General features: G+C 48.8%; 1 protein-coding gene across 1 annotated transcript in view; it reads left to right on the top strand.

Annotated features, from left to right (window-relative positions):
• The window catches only part of WWP2 (WW domain containing E3 ubiquitin protein ligase 2), a 155129-nt gene extending 149408 nt beyond the window's left edge, over positions 1-5721 (top strand). The window contains exons 18-24 of the mRNA XM_058707642.1: positions 191-324; positions 650-790; positions 1381-1501; positions 1848-1952; positions 2876-2972; positions 3164-3236; positions 3727-5721. Of these exons, the coding sequence (XP_058563625.1) occupies positions 191-324; positions 650-790; positions 1381-1501; positions 1848-1952; positions 2876-2972; positions 3164-3236; positions 3727-3826 (771 nt within the window). The 3' untranslated portion in view covers positions 3827-5721. The remainder of the gene's footprint in view (positions 1-190; positions 325-649; positions 791-1380; positions 1502-1847; positions 1953-2875; positions 2973-3163; positions 3237-3726) is intronic.
• The last annotated feature ends 12614 nt before the right edge of the window (positions 5722-18335 follow it).

Consider the following 18335-nt stretch of genomic DNA (forward strand, 5'->3'; position numbering starts at 1 on the left):
CAGGCAGTAGGCTCCTAAGCAGGCTGGCTCTGCTTGTCCCTGTGGTCTGCAGGTGTCCCAAGGTCGTAGGCGCTCTTGGGGAGAGAGGGCAGGTAGCAGTAGTTGGACTTTGGTGAGGAGCATCCGAGAGCCTGACTTGGGCAGGGTCCTCTGAAGACCGAACCCCTTTGGCGTGTCTCTTCTTCCTCAGGCTCTGTATCATGGGAAGTTCATTGACACAGGCTTCACCCTCCCTTTCTATAAGCGGATGCTCAACAAGAGACCAACCCTGAAAGACCTGGAATCTATTGACCCTGAATTCTACAACTCTATCGTCTGGATCAAGTGAGTCCTCTCTCTTGCACCGTGTTGGAAGGAGAGGGGTCTCTGGGTGGGGAGTAGCACGGTTGGCCTGTATGTTCTCCGCCAGAGTGGCCTTGCACTCTTATAGGCTGTGTAAATGCTTGTGGAGATGCATGGCTCCCAGGTTTCCCTGGAGGGCAGCTCTGGAATTCACTCTGTGCCTCAGGGAGAGGTCCCGGGCTCTGTTCTGGACTTCAGCTACCTGTGAGTCCTTGCATCCCACGAACACTAATGTGAGTGACGGAGCAGGATAAGGGAAGACCCTTCTGAGATAGACCTCTTCCCTCTTGGTGTCTCGTGCCCCCAGAGAGAACAACCTGGAAGAGTGTGGTCTAGAGCTGTACTTCATCCAGGACATGGAGATCCTGGGCAAGGTGACAACCCATGAGCTAAAGGAAGGTGGTGAGAGCATCCGAGTGACAGAGGAGAACAAGGAAGAGTACATCATGTGAGTCTCAAGCACTGGGGAGCCGGTGGCGGGGGGAAGGGCAGAGCCCCCTCGTCTCTGGGGCACCCTCCAGCCAGGCGCCCGGGTATTTCACCGGGGATCACAGCCTCCCATTTGGCATTGGCCTGTGATGGCTACCCAGGGCCATCACACGCTGACCAGAGCTGAGGAAACCGGAGCCCAAGGTCATGTTAGAGCTCCTGTTGGCGCTTTTTCCCCACATGGTAGCCTTCGAGACTGCAGGGCCTTGAAGAGGCATGAAACTTGAACATCTCCCTCTTCCTTCTAACTGGCAGGATTTCTGTGTCCCGGGTGCCTACCCAAGTCCATTCTCTGACGCGCGTCTGTGCGCGACTTCACCCGTGTGCCTTCTTCAGGTCTCTCGGTCTAGCGTCTTCACCTCCACATGCCTAAAGTTCAGCCAGTGACGGTGGGAGGTAGAGGAGGTGGTGGAATGTCACAGACTCCAGTGTCTCCTGGTTACCGTCACCTGATCCCTTGCTGCCGTGTGACAACAGCCTCGTGGCAGGCCCCGAGCTGCACCTGAGGAGCGGGTCTCGGCGCCACTGATGGCTGATCTTCTGTTTCAGGCTCCTAACCGACTGGCGTTTCACCCGGGGCGTGGAAGAGCAGACCAAAGCCTTCCTGGACGGCTTCAATGAGGTGGCCCCCCTGGAGTGGCTGCGCTACTTTGATGAGAAAGAGCTGGAGGTGAGAACTGAGGTTGCCTCCACCCTGCGCCTCTGCCTCTGGGGCCGTCCTGCCCTCTGTTGGCCAACTGCGTCCCCCGGAGGGACTCACCAGTAAAACCTCACACTCCCTCCGGCTCGAGGCCATGGGGCGGATGGGTGTGATCTGGTTTCTCACACCTATTCCTCCCCTGGCCCTCGTTTTGAGGGGTTCCACGTTCAGGGCTGTATCGCCCAGATCATCAACACTGCCAGCAGAAACAGATGAAAACGTTCAGGATGGTTTCACCTGCTAGTGGTGGATGAGGCACTGTGCACCTGTGGGGAGGGGGCTGGCGCCGGCCCGCTGACACCTGTCCCCTCTGCAGCTGATGCTGTGTGGCATGCAGGAGATAGACATGAGCGACTGGCAGAAGAACACCATCTACCGGCACTACACCAAGAACAGCAAGCAGATCCAGTGGTTCTGGCAGGTAGGCCCGGGACCCATCCCACCGGAGTCGGGTGTGGGTCTCGGCTGGGGTGTTTCAGCAGTCAGCCACAGGAACGAGACCTGATGAGATCTTAAGCTCAAGGACCCTTGTTGTGTGGTCACCTCCCTCCTCCTTGACGCCCTCCCCAAGGAGAAACCCGACCTGGGGCCGAACAGTGCGGTTGCAGCTGGCTTGCGGCCAGTGCACTTGACAGGACATGGTGGTGGTCAGCCTTGGGCCAGCTGAAAACACTGGGTGCAGGAGCGCCAGCCTGCGGGCAGGAAGGGAAGCTCCCGCAGGGCGCGGCTGCCCTCCAGCCGGGTGGGACGGGACTGCGTGTGCTGGGCTCCAGAGAAACCGAATGAGCTTGGAGTCCTGGATCTGATGAATTGGTTCTTTCCTGGGTGTAGTCTTGTCGTTGTCGTCACGAAGCGTAGCACCCCTGGAGAAAAGGACGTATATGAACATGTCGTCATGACAGTGCAATTCCCATCTCATAAAATTCACCATGTTAAGGTGTACAGTTCACTGGCCTTTCACGGTGTGATGCGATCATTACCACCATCTAATTCCAGAACTCTTCATCACCCCCAAGAAGAAACCCCATACCCCTTAAGCAATCACTCCCATCCTTGGTATGTTCTTAAAAGTACAACTTGGATAGGAAAAGAAAATCCAGCTCGAGGTGCCCCTGAGACCGAGACATGTCCCGCGGACTGGTGGGGTTGTCCTACGGACACAGCCCCTCAGAGGCGGCGGCTTGGGGGTTTCTGAGGTTGGTGGCTGTAACCGCCCCCACCCCCAACCCCGGGCTTTGTGTTCTCAGCCCCAAAGAGGGGTCCTGGCTGCCTGGAGTCACAGGTTAGGGCGAGGTTCTGGGTCAGGTGGCTTGTCTGGCTCTGCGCTGACTGGTGGAGTTCCAGGTGGTGAAGGAGATGGACAATGAGAAGAGGATCCGCCTGCTGCAGTTCGTCACCGGGACTTGTCGCCTGCCTGTTGGAGGATTTGCCGAACTCATTGGTGCGTCTCCCCTTGCCCTGCTGGTGCCCTGGGGCTGGTGTGAGGGCAGCTCGAAAGGCGGGCAGGGCTTAAAATCTCCTTGGAAGCAAGTCAGTGGGCCTGAGCCCTCCCTCCACTGTGGGTGCAGCCAGGGTCCTGCCGTGGGAGGGGATGGTTCAGTTGTACCTGATGTGGTGTTCTTTGGATAACAGGTAGCAATGGACCACAGAAGTTTTGCGTCGACAAGGTTGGCAAGGAAACCTGGCTGCCCAGAAGCCACACGTGGTGAGCATTTTGGTGTTAGTGGGAGGTGGCTAGAACCTCACAGACCAGATGAGCTCCTGAGGGCAGTCCAGTGAGTGGGGCTGCTTTGGGACTTGACTCTGGCAACTTCCGTGTGGCTCTGGGGTTCGAGAGGAGGGGCCTCTGATCTTTTGGGAGTTACGGCAGCAGTCCTCATGTCCTTACCCGCTGTTAAATACTCAAACAGTTCTCTTCCAGTAGACAGAGAGCTGCCTCCCCGTGTGCCCTGCTGCCCAGTTCCCCCTTTCTCCAGTGGCCCTGCCCTGTCTCCTAACCCTCCCATGGTCTGGGGACCAGAAGCATTAAGGCCTCACACAGCGGGGCCCTCAAGGACTCTCTTCTGGCGTCTGGCCACTTGGCATGTTTGAGCCACAGTCACATGAACTCTTTTGACCGCCCCCTGCGGCCAGGCTGGAGCAGGGCCATGGAACCCTGACCTCTGTGCTGACTCTTCTGTTCCCTCTTTCAACAGTTTCAACCGTCTGGATCTCCCCCCATACAAGAGCTATGAACAGCTGAAAGAGAAGCTGCTGTATGCCATCGAGGAGACTGAAGGCTTTGGACAGGAGTGACCGAGGCCGCCCCCTCCCACGCCCCCCAGCGCACACATAGTCCCGAGTTCTTCCTGCCCAAGAGGCCGGAGGCCACGCAGCACTCGGGAGGCCCCCCAAGCGGTGGCCGTGCTTGGGACCACACTGTCATCAGGCTGGTGGTGGCAGAGTCTGACCTCTGGAGGCCCTGCCTGTCTCCCTCCCTTCCCCCCTACCCACTGGTGGCAGTCTGGAATAAAGCCCCCATGTCACCTTGGCCCCGTCACCCGTTTCAGAGTCTGGAGGCCTGACCCCTCTCTGTAAGCTCTCCCTCCTTTTCCCCGAAGACCAGCCGTAGGTATGCATGAGCGTGCAGGGAGGGTGCCTTCTGCTGAAGAGCTGTGGCGGAAGCCCTGGGTCCGACGGGCCAGTCAGGCGAGAAGGAGACCGGCCACTCGCTTGGGGTAGCTGTTCTGGGCCGACAAGGCCCAGAGTCTTTGCCAGTAAAAGAGGTTCTGTTTTAAATAGAACTTTCCCAGTGATCTGTGTAAGATGGAGGTCTGAGCGAGAGGAACTCCTCCCACACCCGGAGAGAGCTGGGCCTGCCGCCTCCTCTCCCTGCAGGCTCCCGTCACCGAGGCTGAGCAGCAAGGCCCGTCTCTGCACTCAGTGCTGGCCAGTTTGTTCTTTCCCGCAAACAAATGGTGGTACCAGCTGCTTGGGTGTCAGTGGGGTGGAAACCACAGACTCCCTCAGACTTTCTTCTCCCTTTGACATCCACTTGAAGCGTTTTGTGTGCAGGATTGCTCTGTGTTTCGATGTTGGTGTGCTGCTGGCGCTTTCTGTCAAGGAGCTGGGACACCAGGTGTTGCTGGGACCTTGAGGGATCCGGCACCACTGGTCCAGGGACCACTTGGTCCCCAAATGGCTGCTCGTCTTAGGAACCCGCTCAGCAGTTCTGTGAGCTCAGGCAGGCCTGACCCGGTGACTCCGCTTCCACGCGGCCTAGTCCCCAAGCGTTGACAGAGAGGCGGAGGGGGCGGTGTTCTGAGTGCCACCCAACCTTGCCACCTTTGACAGAGAACTCCCTTTGCTAGATGTAGTTGTCCAGGCAGCCCCAAGTGCTGGAGCACGTGGGCGTGGGTGACCCTGTTGTCCTCCGCCAGCCCCTGAGGCTACAGGCTGGTCCATTAGTCTCCCATTGAGAATGCAGTGTGTCCCAGCCACCCTAGAGTGTGTTCATTCTGCCTAGAAGTGAGGCTTTATCCGCACGTGGAAAACGATGCTCTTGGAGACCAGTGGAAGGGCTTCGAGCTGCTGCACACTGTCTGACTTGGTTTCCGGAGCTCCCGCCAGCCTCTGACGTGCTCATTCCGCCATGTGTGGAGACCCGCAAGGCGTACCTGCTCCTCTGGGATGCTGGTGGTTGTCGTGAGCTCCCTGGTGCGGGCCCCTGGGGCTCTAGCACTGAGCACCAGCTGTAGACTAGCTTGACCTTCCTGGGACCCCAGGCAGATCCACTGATCAGTCACGGGGCCTCCTGGGGACAGCCTCACACCCCCAGGTCCTTTTCCTTCCCCCTGGCCTGTGGAGGGACGGCCCGTGTCCACTGTGTTGTGTGTGCTGATCTGAGTGGCTCAGCTCCCTGGAGCTCAACTTTTTTTGTTTCCTTGAGTCATTTGCTGTGCTTCCCCGCAGTGTCCTGCTCTACTGGGGGTTGGGGGTGTAAGCTGCCGTTGGGGGCTTGGAAGGCTGAGGCTCACAGGTGTTCCGAGTGTGTTCATGTGTGTACGTGCGTGTACATACGTGTATATAACCGAGGTGTTGTGTAGAATGTCCTTCGGTAGCCCTGGGTTGGTCACCAGATTGTTTTGTAATGCCTACCCCCTTGCCTTGGTATTGCCAGTTTCTCGTGCAATAAACAATCAGCAGCTGTAGGTGGTGTTGGCGTGGATGTCTACAGAATCGCTGTCCTCCAGACAAGAGGCCTCTGGGCCCTGTACACCCTCCAGCCCACATAGGGGTGGAAGTGCCATAACCTTGCTGGTTTTAGGAATGTGCGTGTTATTAACCAAGAGTGTCAGGCTTCTGACGGGTGGCTGAGTCCCTGTGCAGGGGTCACTGTTATAGCCGTTGGGCACGGTTACTTCACTGCACCCTTTGGACGCCGTCAGCCTCTCCCTGCCAGGCCTGGGTTTCTGTGAGCAGCTCTTGTGGGGCTAGAACATGAACAGCTGTGGCTGCAGGTTGGGTGGGTTTTGGAAACCAGCTCTTGGGGACAGCGTCCGGGCAGTCATTCATTCGAGAAACATTTACTGAGTCCCATGATGATAGAGGGATGTCGTCATCTTGAGCGAATGGTCACACGAAGTCTTGCCACCCTTAAGGATTCACTTGGGACAGATCATCATGTTGCTGTGTCTCGATGCATTTGGCATGGAAATGACGTTGATCAAGAACTTGCCCTGATTGTGCCTCTTCTCAGGAGAGGCAGAGAGATGTTCAGAGTGGCTTCTCCCTGGAATTTATAGGTGAATTCATTGCCCCACCCCAGAGCCTTTTTTTTACTTAACCAGAGCAATGCTGTGCTTTGAGAAAATTATTGAAAAAAACTCTGCACATTGTGCAGACATCTCACAATAAATTCAAATAAGGCATGTTCGGATGGAAACTCTTCTCCTCGTCTTACCTCAGAAAGAACTGTTAAGTTTGCCGTGGCCCTTCCATGTTACCTAGTGTGCATATGAAAATCAAATATACGTGTGATTTTTAAATATACCAAAGATGGGATCTTCTATATGTTGAGCAACTCACTTGTCTCATTCGGCAGGGTGTTAGGGAAACCTTTCCATGTTCGTCATCGTAGGTCTAAATGATTCTTTACTGTTAATATTCTGCAGTATGACTCCTGTAATACACCCATCTCCATCCTAAGGGTCATTATAGTTGTGGCCAATGGTTTGCTCCTGGCGGCAAAGCTTCAGCGAGTGCGCTTGGGCAGGTCTTGGCCACCCACGCTGTTCTTCAAGGAGGGGGCAGTCCTGCAAGTTGGATTGTTGATGATGTACCTTTATTTTTATTTAGCATTTTTATATATGTATTTAATTATTTATTTATAAAGAATGTTTATTTTGAGAGAGAGCGAGTGAGCAGGGGAGGGGCAGAGAGAGACAGAGAGACAGAGAATCCCAAGCAGTCTCTGCACTTTCAACACAGGACTCGATCTCACAAACCATGAGATCACAACCTGAGCCAAAATCACGAGTTGGACGCTTAACCAACTGAGTCCCCCAGGTGCCCCGAAAAAAAATTTTTTTTAATTTTTTTTAACGTTTATTTATTTTTGAGACCGAGAGAGACAGAGCATGAACGGGGGAGGGTCAGAGAGAGAGGGAGACACAGAATCTGAAACAGGCTCCAGGCTCTGAGCAGTCAGCACAGAGCCCGACGTGGGGCTTGAACTCACGGACAGTGAGATCGTGACCTGAGCCGAAGTCGGACGCTTAACCGACTGAGCCACTCAGGGGCCCCCCGAAAAATTTTTAAAAAGGTTTAAAATTCAAAGATACAAAGGGTCCACAGTGAAAGCCCCGCCCCTTACTTTTTTATTCCTCAGCCACGCTGATCACCTGCCCAAGGCCGCTATTAATGCTAGTTTCTTTTGAATCCTTCCAGATAGAGTTTTAAACTCCCAACATAGTCTCCCCCATGCCCCTCGGAAAGGTTCTTGTTTTACTGGCCTTCACAGTGGGCAGGGTCCCTTGCCACCCCACTTTGTGGACTGCATTCTTGCCCCGCCCACCGGCTGCCCTTCCAGCTCTCTGTTCCCATTTCCCTCCCCTAACTCAGGGCAGCTGTCCTTTTACTTTTATACAATCAAAATTTTTTTTAATTTACTTTCTATTATTTAATCATAAGGAAATCATCTGTACTTTTTCTAAAGGTTTATTCAAAAAGCTGAAAAGCAACAAAAACCATCTATATTACCATGATTATACAAATAAATGTTGTTTGCTCCAGAACTAAATAGTATAATAAAACAAAACTGTTTCTTCCTCATACAGTCTTTCACCCTGGGGGGTTCTAATTACTTTGCTTTTATTATATCCTCAATTATTAAAAAATGTTTATTTTTGGAAGAGAGAGCAGGGGAGGGGCAGAGAGAGGGAGACAGAGGATCTGAAGCAGGTTCCACAGCTGGAGCTGACAGCACAGAGCCCGACACAGGGCTCAAACTCAACTCTGACATCATGACCTGAGCCAAAGTTGGACGCTTAACCGAACCACCCAGGCACCCCTCATTTTTTTTTCTTATTCTGAAGTGTTTCAAGGAGAATTAGATAGGCAGAGAGGCTCCCCTACTCCTATGCACTATAATAAGTTCCTGATATAATTAGCCAAAACTGTAAGAATTTTTTGGAAGTGAAGCGCTGGTAGGACTTCCTTTGTCACCCAAGATCTCCAGTGATCTTTTGTCATCCTTTGTCACCCTTTGTCTTGTGATCCTTTGTCACCCAAGATCTCCGGTGAGTCTCCCAGGCGTCACTGGGACCTCATTGGATATGGGATCTCAGTTCTTGCTACCTTACTGGCCTTCTATATTGGGGCTCTCATCACTCTAATAGAAAAACCCTAAAGAGCTGTATGTCTCTATAAGAATGCCGACAGATAGCAAGCTCTCCTGCTTCTTCAGCCAAACTTGGCATCAACAAGGCTCTAGCCTCATCCTGGGAAGAAAATCGAGTTAATGCCCCAAGTTATTACCCCAGCTCATTTCCCTGTAGTCCTACCCTGTAAACCTAGTTTTCAATATGCTTTTGTTTATCAGGTCCTCTGAGTCTGAGGTTGGTTCAAGTACCACAGTCCAGTTCACTTTTCTATAGTCCATACTTTATGAATCAAGCATCAACAGACTCAGATCAGAGCATGTCACTTCTTTGGCACACTTTTATTATTTGTACCATTTGAACATCATGGACTCAGGGTCTAACTTGAATTCAGAGGGTCCTGATGACAGTAATTATTTTCTTATGATGCTTTTCAATTTGGGCCCCTTCAATTTGACTCTGCCGTCACTCTTTTGGATATCTTTGATGGCCTATATGATAATCTGTTCCCAGCTTTAGTTCTGTTGCCCCAAACACATAATCACCTCTTCTAGGAGCCCTGCTTCTTTTGTGAGTAAAATCGTGTTAGAAACCACAGGGAGTTCCGTCAAGATGGCACAGTGAATTCATGACTTGGCCAACCTTTCTGTTCCAAACATATAATAAAGACACAAAATATAAAAAGAGAAAGCTAAAAAGGCCCGTTCAAAAACAAGATAAAGATTTCCAAGGGTCAGAAATAGAACAAAATGCAAATGGAACAAGATTGCAAGTGGGTGTGCCACGCACAGGGCCTGGCAGTGGTGGCTGGGAGTGAGCCTCGGTGGGGTAAAGGGGTCTAAGTAAGCTCCAGTACAGACAGGGCTTGGGCACCGGCCCACTGCTCCCTCCTGTTTCATGCAAGCAGGCCAACCAGCAAACTGCAACAAAACCGAACTGCTTGTGCTCTGCACCTGGCTGTGGCTTTGAAAAACACGGAGGCAGAAACTCATCCAGACAAACCATCCCTGGATTTGGCCTGGATCTGTGATACTCCTAGGTCACCCCAGGCTGGGACCCAAACTGCCACTCAAAAGATAAGGTTCTAGAATGGATGTCCCAACAGGGCAGGTGGAGACAGCTACAAAACCGTTAGGAAACGGCACAGAGTGAGAAAACAACTCCTTCCTTAAACTCGGTGGCTCTCCATATTTCAGAAGAAAACACTCCGGGGTGGTCTCTTGCCTGCTGGTCTTTGCTGTAAGAGGATTAGGTGGCAAGCGGACCTTTTCAGTGGGACTTGAATGTCGCTGTTCACGTTTTTTTCTCTGGGGTGACCGTTTTCTCCAGAGATGAATCCTCTATTCCCTGCCTGAGGGGAAGGATGTACCTGAGTTGGAGTACCTGCCCAATGGCTTCTTGGGAGTAAGGAGAAGGAAGGAACCTAGGTTCTTAGAGTCCCGGCCACTGACTTGACCTTTTCTTTCTTCAGCCCTGCACCTCCCCCCTCAGCCTGGTCTGCAGCTGGCAGAGGGGCGGTAGTTAGGCTCTGTGGCTGGGGCCGGGGTGCTGGTCGGGGGGACCCGGGTGCCCCACCCTTCCAAACAGAAACTAATTTTAATTGCCCCGGTTGTCAGCTCTCTTCCTGCCCTCCTGCTGCCCCAGGTACTGAGTCTCTCGGTCGGGGGGCTCACTCATTTCTCCCCTGCATCTCCCTCTGTAGTGTTTTAGGGTAAGGCTTCTGCATGGCCAGTTAGACGCCTCCACCTGCTTTCCACCTTTCAACACTGTGTTGAACATCACTGAAGTGGAGTAAGACTTCTATAAAGCTTTCTTTACTGTCATTTTAGCTAGGCTGGAGAGGGCTAACACATGGTTCATCTGCCATCTCCATTAGCTTTCTTTCCTTCGATAGATCTCCCGGGGCAGGGGGTGTGAGGAGGGGGCAGCTTGCAACTGGCCATCTGTGCATAGGGGTCCCAAAGGGGACTTGACTTTCACCTAATCTGCCCGTGTTTACTCCTGTGGCACTAACTCCGACCTCTTTCGGGTCCGAGTCTTTCCCGGCTCACCAGAACTCTCCTTGGCTAAACTCCTTCCACACTAATCTTGGCTGGGGATCCTGCCGCTGGCTACTTCTGCTTTCCGCCTAAAAATTTGTTGAATTCTCTTTTCTACCTCTCAGGTGCTCTCTCTCAAATTGGGCCAAGTGGCCAGGGAGAAGTGGGAAATCTTTTACATTCATTCACCATCATTTTAATGGAGTCTTGGCTGGGAGCAAAGATAAATTCATGTCATTATTGAAGTTTTGCTAATTGGCCATGATTAAGCCCATCATGCCTCACTTCTCTCAGAGCTCTGATTTAGTTCATCGGGGTTTGCTTTGCTTTGTTTTGCTTTTCTCTCTCCAAAGCCAATAGGTAGTCCCGTTTATAAACATGAGAATGTTTTATTTCTGCATTTTTTATTAATATTATCTTCATTCTAACACATTAATTAGGCACTGAAATTTTAAAAAAGGAAAACCCACAGTAGCCTGTTGTGGATTACTCTGGTGAATCCTTGTTCGTTATCAGTGGAAGGCTCACTTCTTAGGTGGCCCCCTTATGACTCCCTCCCAGTGTTCACATGCTAGTGGGCTAATAATCCCTCCACTTGAGTGGTGCTAGGCTTGTGATTTGCTTCTTACCAATGGCACATGGCAAAGGTGATGGGTGTCCCTTCTGTGACTGAATTACAAAGGATTGTGACCTCCTCCTTGCTAGTTGGTTCTCCACTGCCCTCTCTGCTTGTGCACTTTGACGAAGTAAGTTTTTGTGTTGGAGACGCCCATGTGGCAAAGGACTAAGGGCAGATCCGTGTCAATAGCCAGCAAGAGACTGAGATCCTCAGTCCAGTAGCCCGTGAGGAATCGAATCCTGCCAATAACCACATGTGCATGGAACCTTAAGATGACTGCAGCCCGGCTGATAGCATGATTATCACCTGTGAGCATCCTGGAGCAGAGAACCCAGCCAGGCTGTGCTGGGGCTCCTGACCTGCAGGAACCGTGAGATCATAGTGTGTGTTGTTCTAGCTGCTGAATCTTATGGCGATTCATTACACAGCAAGAGCTAACTAATATACCGTACCTAGGTCAGATTAAGTGTCCTTGGATTAGCGTCTCTTCCGTGTCCTGGGTCCTGGATGTGGCTATGATTTTTAGTAAATGAAAGAGCCAGAACATGGAGATTATTATCTGTAGATGAAAAACATCACACTAACCAGGAATATAGGCAGGAAGGTACCATTACTGCTCTTCTTCCTGTACTTGGGGAAAGCAAATACTGGGAAGGGGAGTAATTTCAGTCCCTGCCCCTCGTCCACAGCCTGACATCATTTGCCCAGCAGCACTGATGGGCTCAGAGACCTTGCGTCTGGCCCAGCCTGTGACTAGCACGCTGCCTAGGGATGTCATTAGTGTTTATCTGGGCCTCTGGCCAAACCCAATTGGCCAGAGTCATGTCCAGTCTCTCAAGGACAATTTTGGGTCTGTTTCCTTTGTAATTACACGGTGAGCAGCAAGATAGGTGGTACCATTACAGCAGTGAACTAGCCTGAAGGATGGCCTCTGCAGCTCCAGGGCTCCCGCTGACATCGGCCCAAGGGGCACATCTCCCTCCTCAACAGTGGCCTTTTGCATGAGCATCTGGGCCCTGCTGGGCCGTCCATGTGGACGCATTGTTTGTTCTGGGAGGGAATTCATTTCACCCTTGAACTTTTGGATTCTATAGTCATGATTGTTTGCCAACTCCTTGGAATTGTTTCACACTGGCTAAAATATAGGGTATACGGGTGGGGAGAAGCAGCTCATGCATTGAACTTTGACTTTTATCCTGTCCCTGCTCTCCCACAGGGCACGCACCCTGGGTGCATCAGCTGTCTGCCGTGGGGCATGGGAAGCCCCTTGATCGGTATTTTTTCCAGCTTTATTGATACATGATTGACATAGAATATTGTGTAAGTTCAAAGTGTACAAGATGATGATTTGATACATGTATGTATTGCAAAATGAGTACCACAATAAGGTTAGTTAACACATCCATCACCTCACATAATTACCATTTTGTTGTTGTCATTGAGAACATTTAAGGCTGTGTTGTGATGAGAACACTTAAGATCTCCTCTCGTAGCAACTTTCAAGTATACAATACAGTATTATCAACTATAGTCGCCATGCTGTACCCTGGATAAATAGGATAGAGAATAGTGTGGGCAATCGGGACAGGGGAGAAAGGATCTAGTTTAGACTGGACCTTAGGGAGAGCATTTCAAAACAGGAGTTTTGGCCTGGAGACCTGGAAACTAGGAAGGAGCCAGTCAAACAAAGAGCTACATCTGGGGTTGGGCCCATCAGGCACAGTGGCCTGATTTGGGAGACTGGCATGTTCCAGAAATGGGTAGAGGGCTGGTGTGGCTGAGCACTGATAGAGGGTAAGTAGGAATGGTGTGAATGAGATTGGCAGGTCAGGGTGAATCTCAACATGTTTCTCCTCTATTGCCAAGGGGAGGGGGGAGGGAGATGCAGAAGCGGCTTTATGATGCCTGTACTCACATCTCCTCATTGTCTGGGCTGCCCTGTGGCTGTCTCTAGCAGCAAAAGGGATGGGAAGTATTATTTGTGGTAGGTCAGGAACAAGGAATATGAACTAGGATTTGAGGACCACAGAGTATTATCTTTGTTACAAGCAATGAAAAGCTATGAAGGGTATGTGTCTACCCATAAAACAATGAAGACATGTCTTATCTTTAAAATATTTTGAATTTTGAAAGGGGAGGGAAGAATGAGATCAAAAAGAAAATATCATAAATGTAAATTTAAATGCATGCACATTCAAAATTATACTGTAGATTCTTCCAGGACTCATCCATATCTAAGGACATTTACTAAACACATTTAAGCATCTATCACTTGTGTATGTGTGTGTGTGGGGGGGCGGTTAAAATTATAATGGAAATCACAAGAAAGGTAAAAAAAGTTCAAGCAAGAGGGGTCTTAAAAGTGATGATAATGACGATGATGATGATGATAGTCATGAGCTGAGGAGTGAGATTCATTCAATCCTCTCCATCAGAGATTCATCTTCCAGGCAAGTTGATTCTGTTGTGAGGATAAAATATGGAAAAGGAAGGTGAGAAAGTATGCAGAAATTGCAGGTAAGCAACCCCATCAACAGAGATGAATGAACAGGGGCAGAGAAATGCAGAGGGCAGCCGTCACATGCAGTCCCCGTGGTAGGACCAGCAGGTGGATGAATGCAGAGGCTGGCCAGTATGACTCCTAAATTCTGGGTCAGTGGGTGACTTGCCAGATATGGCATGAAGAAGAGGAATGAGTACTGGAATTAGAAGCATCATATAGATCAAGACTTTAAAAAATTTGTAAATGATAGGTTAAGTAAGATGAAACTTTAGAGGAAACTGAGTAAAAGGAGCTCCGGGGTCCCAGAGAAGCAGGACTGGTACCAGGAGAGAAACCTTCAGAGGTCAGGTCAAGAGAGGTCAGGGCTGACAGGGGTCAACTGGATGGGCAAAATGGAAGCCACTGGTGACTTTGGTGTAGGCTGTTAGTGGTCTGGTGGGGACAAAAATGGACTGCATAAGAATTTTTTAAAAATGCCCAGAAGATAAAGAAGAGAAGGCAGCAAACATAAATGGCTATTTGCTGAAATTAACCAGGACAGAGGGTGTGTGTGTGTGTGTGTGTGTGTGTGTGTGTGTGTGTGTGTTGTGTGTATGTGAGAAATGGGAGAAAACTGAGTGTTTATATGCTGAGGGGTATGAGTAGGGATAAAGCCAGGGTTGAAAATCTAGAAAGAAGGGATAATAGATCACGTAAGGACCTAAGTTGGTTTAGTTTGGTTAAAAGAGTAGCCACACTATGTTATTAGTGATCAGACTTTAGCTGTAGTGTGTCAATAGAGGTTGACATGGGAGCTAATCTGCGAAGGGAGACACTTTGTAGAGTGTGATAGACGTGGGTAGGAGAAGAGGTCTTGAGCTGGGAAGGGACTTCTTAAATAGGATCCACAGAATGCCACCTATAGGCAAGAAATGGATAGATTTGTCTATATCAAAATAAAGGTTCTCTCACTTCCATGTGTACAGGAACCACTTGGAGGGCACCTTAAAAACAGATTCCCAGAGACAATAATGCAGTAGGTAAGTTGTATAAATTTACATTGAAATAAATTATTCTCTATAAAGGTCATACTCAAAATACATCTTATCCTAATTACCTTAGTGCATTTTACTTTCATGTGTGTTATTTTTGTCTGTTGTATCTGTACTTAGGTAATATTCTGTAATACTGTGCTACCATGCATCCCTCCCCACCTAACGTTGGTGTCTTGCAATCAAGCCATGGTGAGAATATTTACACCAGGGAAGTGGGCAAGAGGCCACAAATCAAACTACATCTCTCCCCCCTCACTGCTCCCCTTTTGGAGAACTACTCGTTTCACATTTACCAGCACACTACTGAATACGGTCTTTAAAGAAATCAGCAGTGGTATCAGCAGCGAGGAAAATCAAAGCATGAGCTATCTGAAGGGCAGAGAGAAAACTTTGTTTATTCATTGCCCTAGGAGTACTGTGGGTGGAGAACAGCAAGGGTGGAGGTATGGCAACCTGACCCAATCTTTTTGCACCCGTACACTCTCCACATTCCTTTGAAATCTTGTCTGGATAGTTGCCGCGAAAAGCAAAAGTGATGGGAAGCGAGTCTAGGGAAGGCTCCCAATTCTGTGCTGAACTAGCAAGCAAAGGATTCTCTGGCCAAGAGGTGAACCTAGTCAATGGTGCCCTCTAGTGTCAAAGAACAGATCGGCTCCGAAGAGGAAAACTGAGAAAGATTTCTCGTGATTTAGGCCCTGGAAACATTAACTTGCCTGGTCTTCCCTTCCTTTCTTTTCCTCTATTTTCTTCCTTCCTTCCTTCCTTCCTTCCTTCCTTCCTTTCTTTCTTTCTTTCTAACGTTTATTTATTTTTGAGGCAGAGAGAGACAGAGCATGAACGGGGGAGGGTCAGAGAGAGGGAGACACAGAATCTGAAACAGGCTCCGGGCTCTGAGCTGTCAGCACAGGGGCCCGATGCGGGGCTCGAACTCACGGACCGCAAGATCGTGACCTGAGCCGAAATCAGCGCTCAACCGACTGAGCCACCCAGGCGCCCCATCTTTTCCTCTATTTTCTTTCCCCACTTACATTTCTCTGCCATCTGAGTCACTTTATACCACTCCCCCAACAAAAATATCTATTATTTTTTGAAAGATCTGAACTCTGTGTTGCTCCCAGGCAAACATTGATAATACAGAGTTGAATAGCATAAAGATATGCAAATCGGTACTTGCTTATCTTATATATAATAATTTGGAATGAATTTGTTTAGAAAAGCTGTGGCTCACATAAATCAAATGTTTCCTTGCTTTTGAAGCATGCCCCAACTGATTTCATTTCTGGGGACGGGGCAGATGAAATAGTTTTCTTAGCGTGTTATAGTTTAACAACCCTAACTTATTCTCAAGTCTTATTATTATTATTATTTTATAAAGCTTCACCCAATGTGGGGCTTGAATTCACGATCCTGAGATCTAGAGTTGCACACTTTACCAGCTACCAGACAGGTGCTCCGTTCCCAGTCTTACTTATGCTGTGCAGATATTTTTGTAAGGAAATGGTAGAAGAAATATCCTGCTCATAATTTCCTGGTGAGTAGAGTATTTCATTCTTTTATGAGGGCCTGTGTTCTGTCTTTTGTTTGAAGTGAAAGCAGTTGTACATGGCTGTGTTCTCATAGTTGCAGGGTCCTCCAGAAATTGGAGTGTGATTCTGAGGTTGCTGTTTTCCTGCTGGAAAGGTTTACTTTGCATCTAGCACTTCGGAGACATAATATGGTAGCTCCTCAACAGGATTACTTTTCTTTTGTCCCTTTAGTGATTGGTGGGCTGGGCAGAATTAACATTGAATTCATTGGCCCAAAGTTGTTTCATTCTGATAGTTTCCATCTTTACATTGAGGACAACTAACTTCTGGGGTGCATGGGTGGCTCGGTCAGTGGACTAACTTCAGTGTCCGACTTTGGCTCAGGTCACGATCTCATGGTTCAGGAGGTCTAGCCCGCATCAGGCTCTGTGCTGACAGCTTGGAGCCTGGAGCCTGCTTCGGATTCTGTGTCTCCCTCTCTCTCGGCCCCTTCCCCGCTTGCGCTTTCACTCTCTCTCACTAAAAAATGAATAAACATTAAAAAGACAAAAGGATAACTAACTTCTAAGTTCAGGGATATTTCAGATGTTATTTATCACACAAAATCAGTCAGTCTGCAGCGTTCGTTCAAAGTGGAAGTGAAAGTACTGTTAACAACTATGGATGCAGGATCCAGACTTTGGATCAGACCTGTTCCAGGACATACTTTTTTAGTAATTTTAAAAATGGAGGTCGTTTAGAAATCTGATCTTGAGAAGGCCACGCTATACAAACACAAGGCTTTATTCCAGGTGAGGGTCATGGGTTTTGTAGTCATTTCAGCTGCTATCTGTATAAGCAAGACTCCATCAATAACCTTATGAGGGTCACTCTTTTATATAGGATGTCAATTTTGCCTTAGAAAATGAGCCCAAGTGACTCTAGAGGCTACAAACTGTTTTTGGTAGAAATAGAGGATCCTGTTAGAATGGTAGAAGTTAATTGAGGGCACCTGGCTGGCTCAGTTGGTAGAGCATGGGACTCTTGATCTCAGGGTTGTGAGTTCAAGCCCCATGTTGGGTGTAGGGATTACTAAAAAAAAAAAAAGAAAGAAAAGAAAAAGTTAATTCTGCCCATTTGTGGGCCAAAATATTAAATATATTAAGGAACAAGTATTAAATACAACAAGGAATGAGGCCTGGGTATTTCCATGGTCTTAGATGTTCAACAAACTTTCCAATTTATGAAATGGTGACAAACTTAAAAGCCTGTGGCATTGTGTTGTTATAAGACCCTGGAAAGCTTTTTGAGTACAGATTATACTACTTATCTGGGCTGAATCCTGTGTGGTCTTTAACTGCCCCCTGAACCTTACATAAGTAACACACTCTTTGGGATGACCTCTTCATTCCCCAGCTAGCCTCAGAAACATACTGGCTCATTCCTGCCCATTTGCCAGGCAAAGTTAATGTTCCAGGTTCCTCAATTCTGTTTGAAACCTGGTAACCAAATCTCAAAAGCTTCTTCACCACTCGTGTGGTTTGAAATATATCTCAGGCTTTGACTGTTATTTCAAATTTCTTTTATTCGGTTAAGGTACAACAACCCTGACTTTTGCCTGCTGAAATAGACAAGCAAAGTTGGTTCTCCATAGTTCTTTCCTTGACCATCCGTTTTGTCTCCGAATCTTAATGAACCTTGAAGTCAGCCCTTACGTGGGTATGCTTCTATTAAGTAGAATAAAAGTTTATCTGCATATTATACTGTCAACTCCTGATTTCTACTAATTAGCTCTTTGTTAAAAAGTTTTTTTTTACACTTACTTTTGAGAAACAGAGTGAGACAAAGCGTGAGCGGAGGAGGGGCAGAGAGAGGAGTCACAGAATCTGAAGCAGGCTCCAGGCTCTGAGCAAGCGGTCAGCACAGAGCCTGTTGCGGGGCTCAAACCCACCAACTGTGAGATCATGACCTGAGCCGAAGTCGGACGCTCAACCGACTGAGCCACCCAGGCGCCCCATAGCTCTTTAGAATAAAGATGGAGGTTTCTGGTAACTTTTTGAGACATTAGAACACCGGAAAGTGGTTTCTGAGATTGTTGACTTAGTTTTAGTGCCATTTTATATTCTTAAATCTTTGAACATGGACAGTCCATTTAGCACATTAGAGAACCCCTAAGTTCTAAGTGCTTAAGAAAGGAAATTAATATGAAAGGACCTACTGTAGGTCTAATGATTAAGTACCTTA

Source organism: Neofelis nebulosa, chromosome 17 (genome assembly GCF_028018385.1).
Source record: "Neofelis nebulosa isolate mNeoNeb1 chromosome 17, mNeoNeb1.pri, whole genome shotgun sequence".
Classification (NCBI taxonomy): domain Eukaryota; kingdom Metazoa; phylum Chordata; class Mammalia; order Carnivora; family Felidae; genus Neofelis; species Neofelis nebulosa.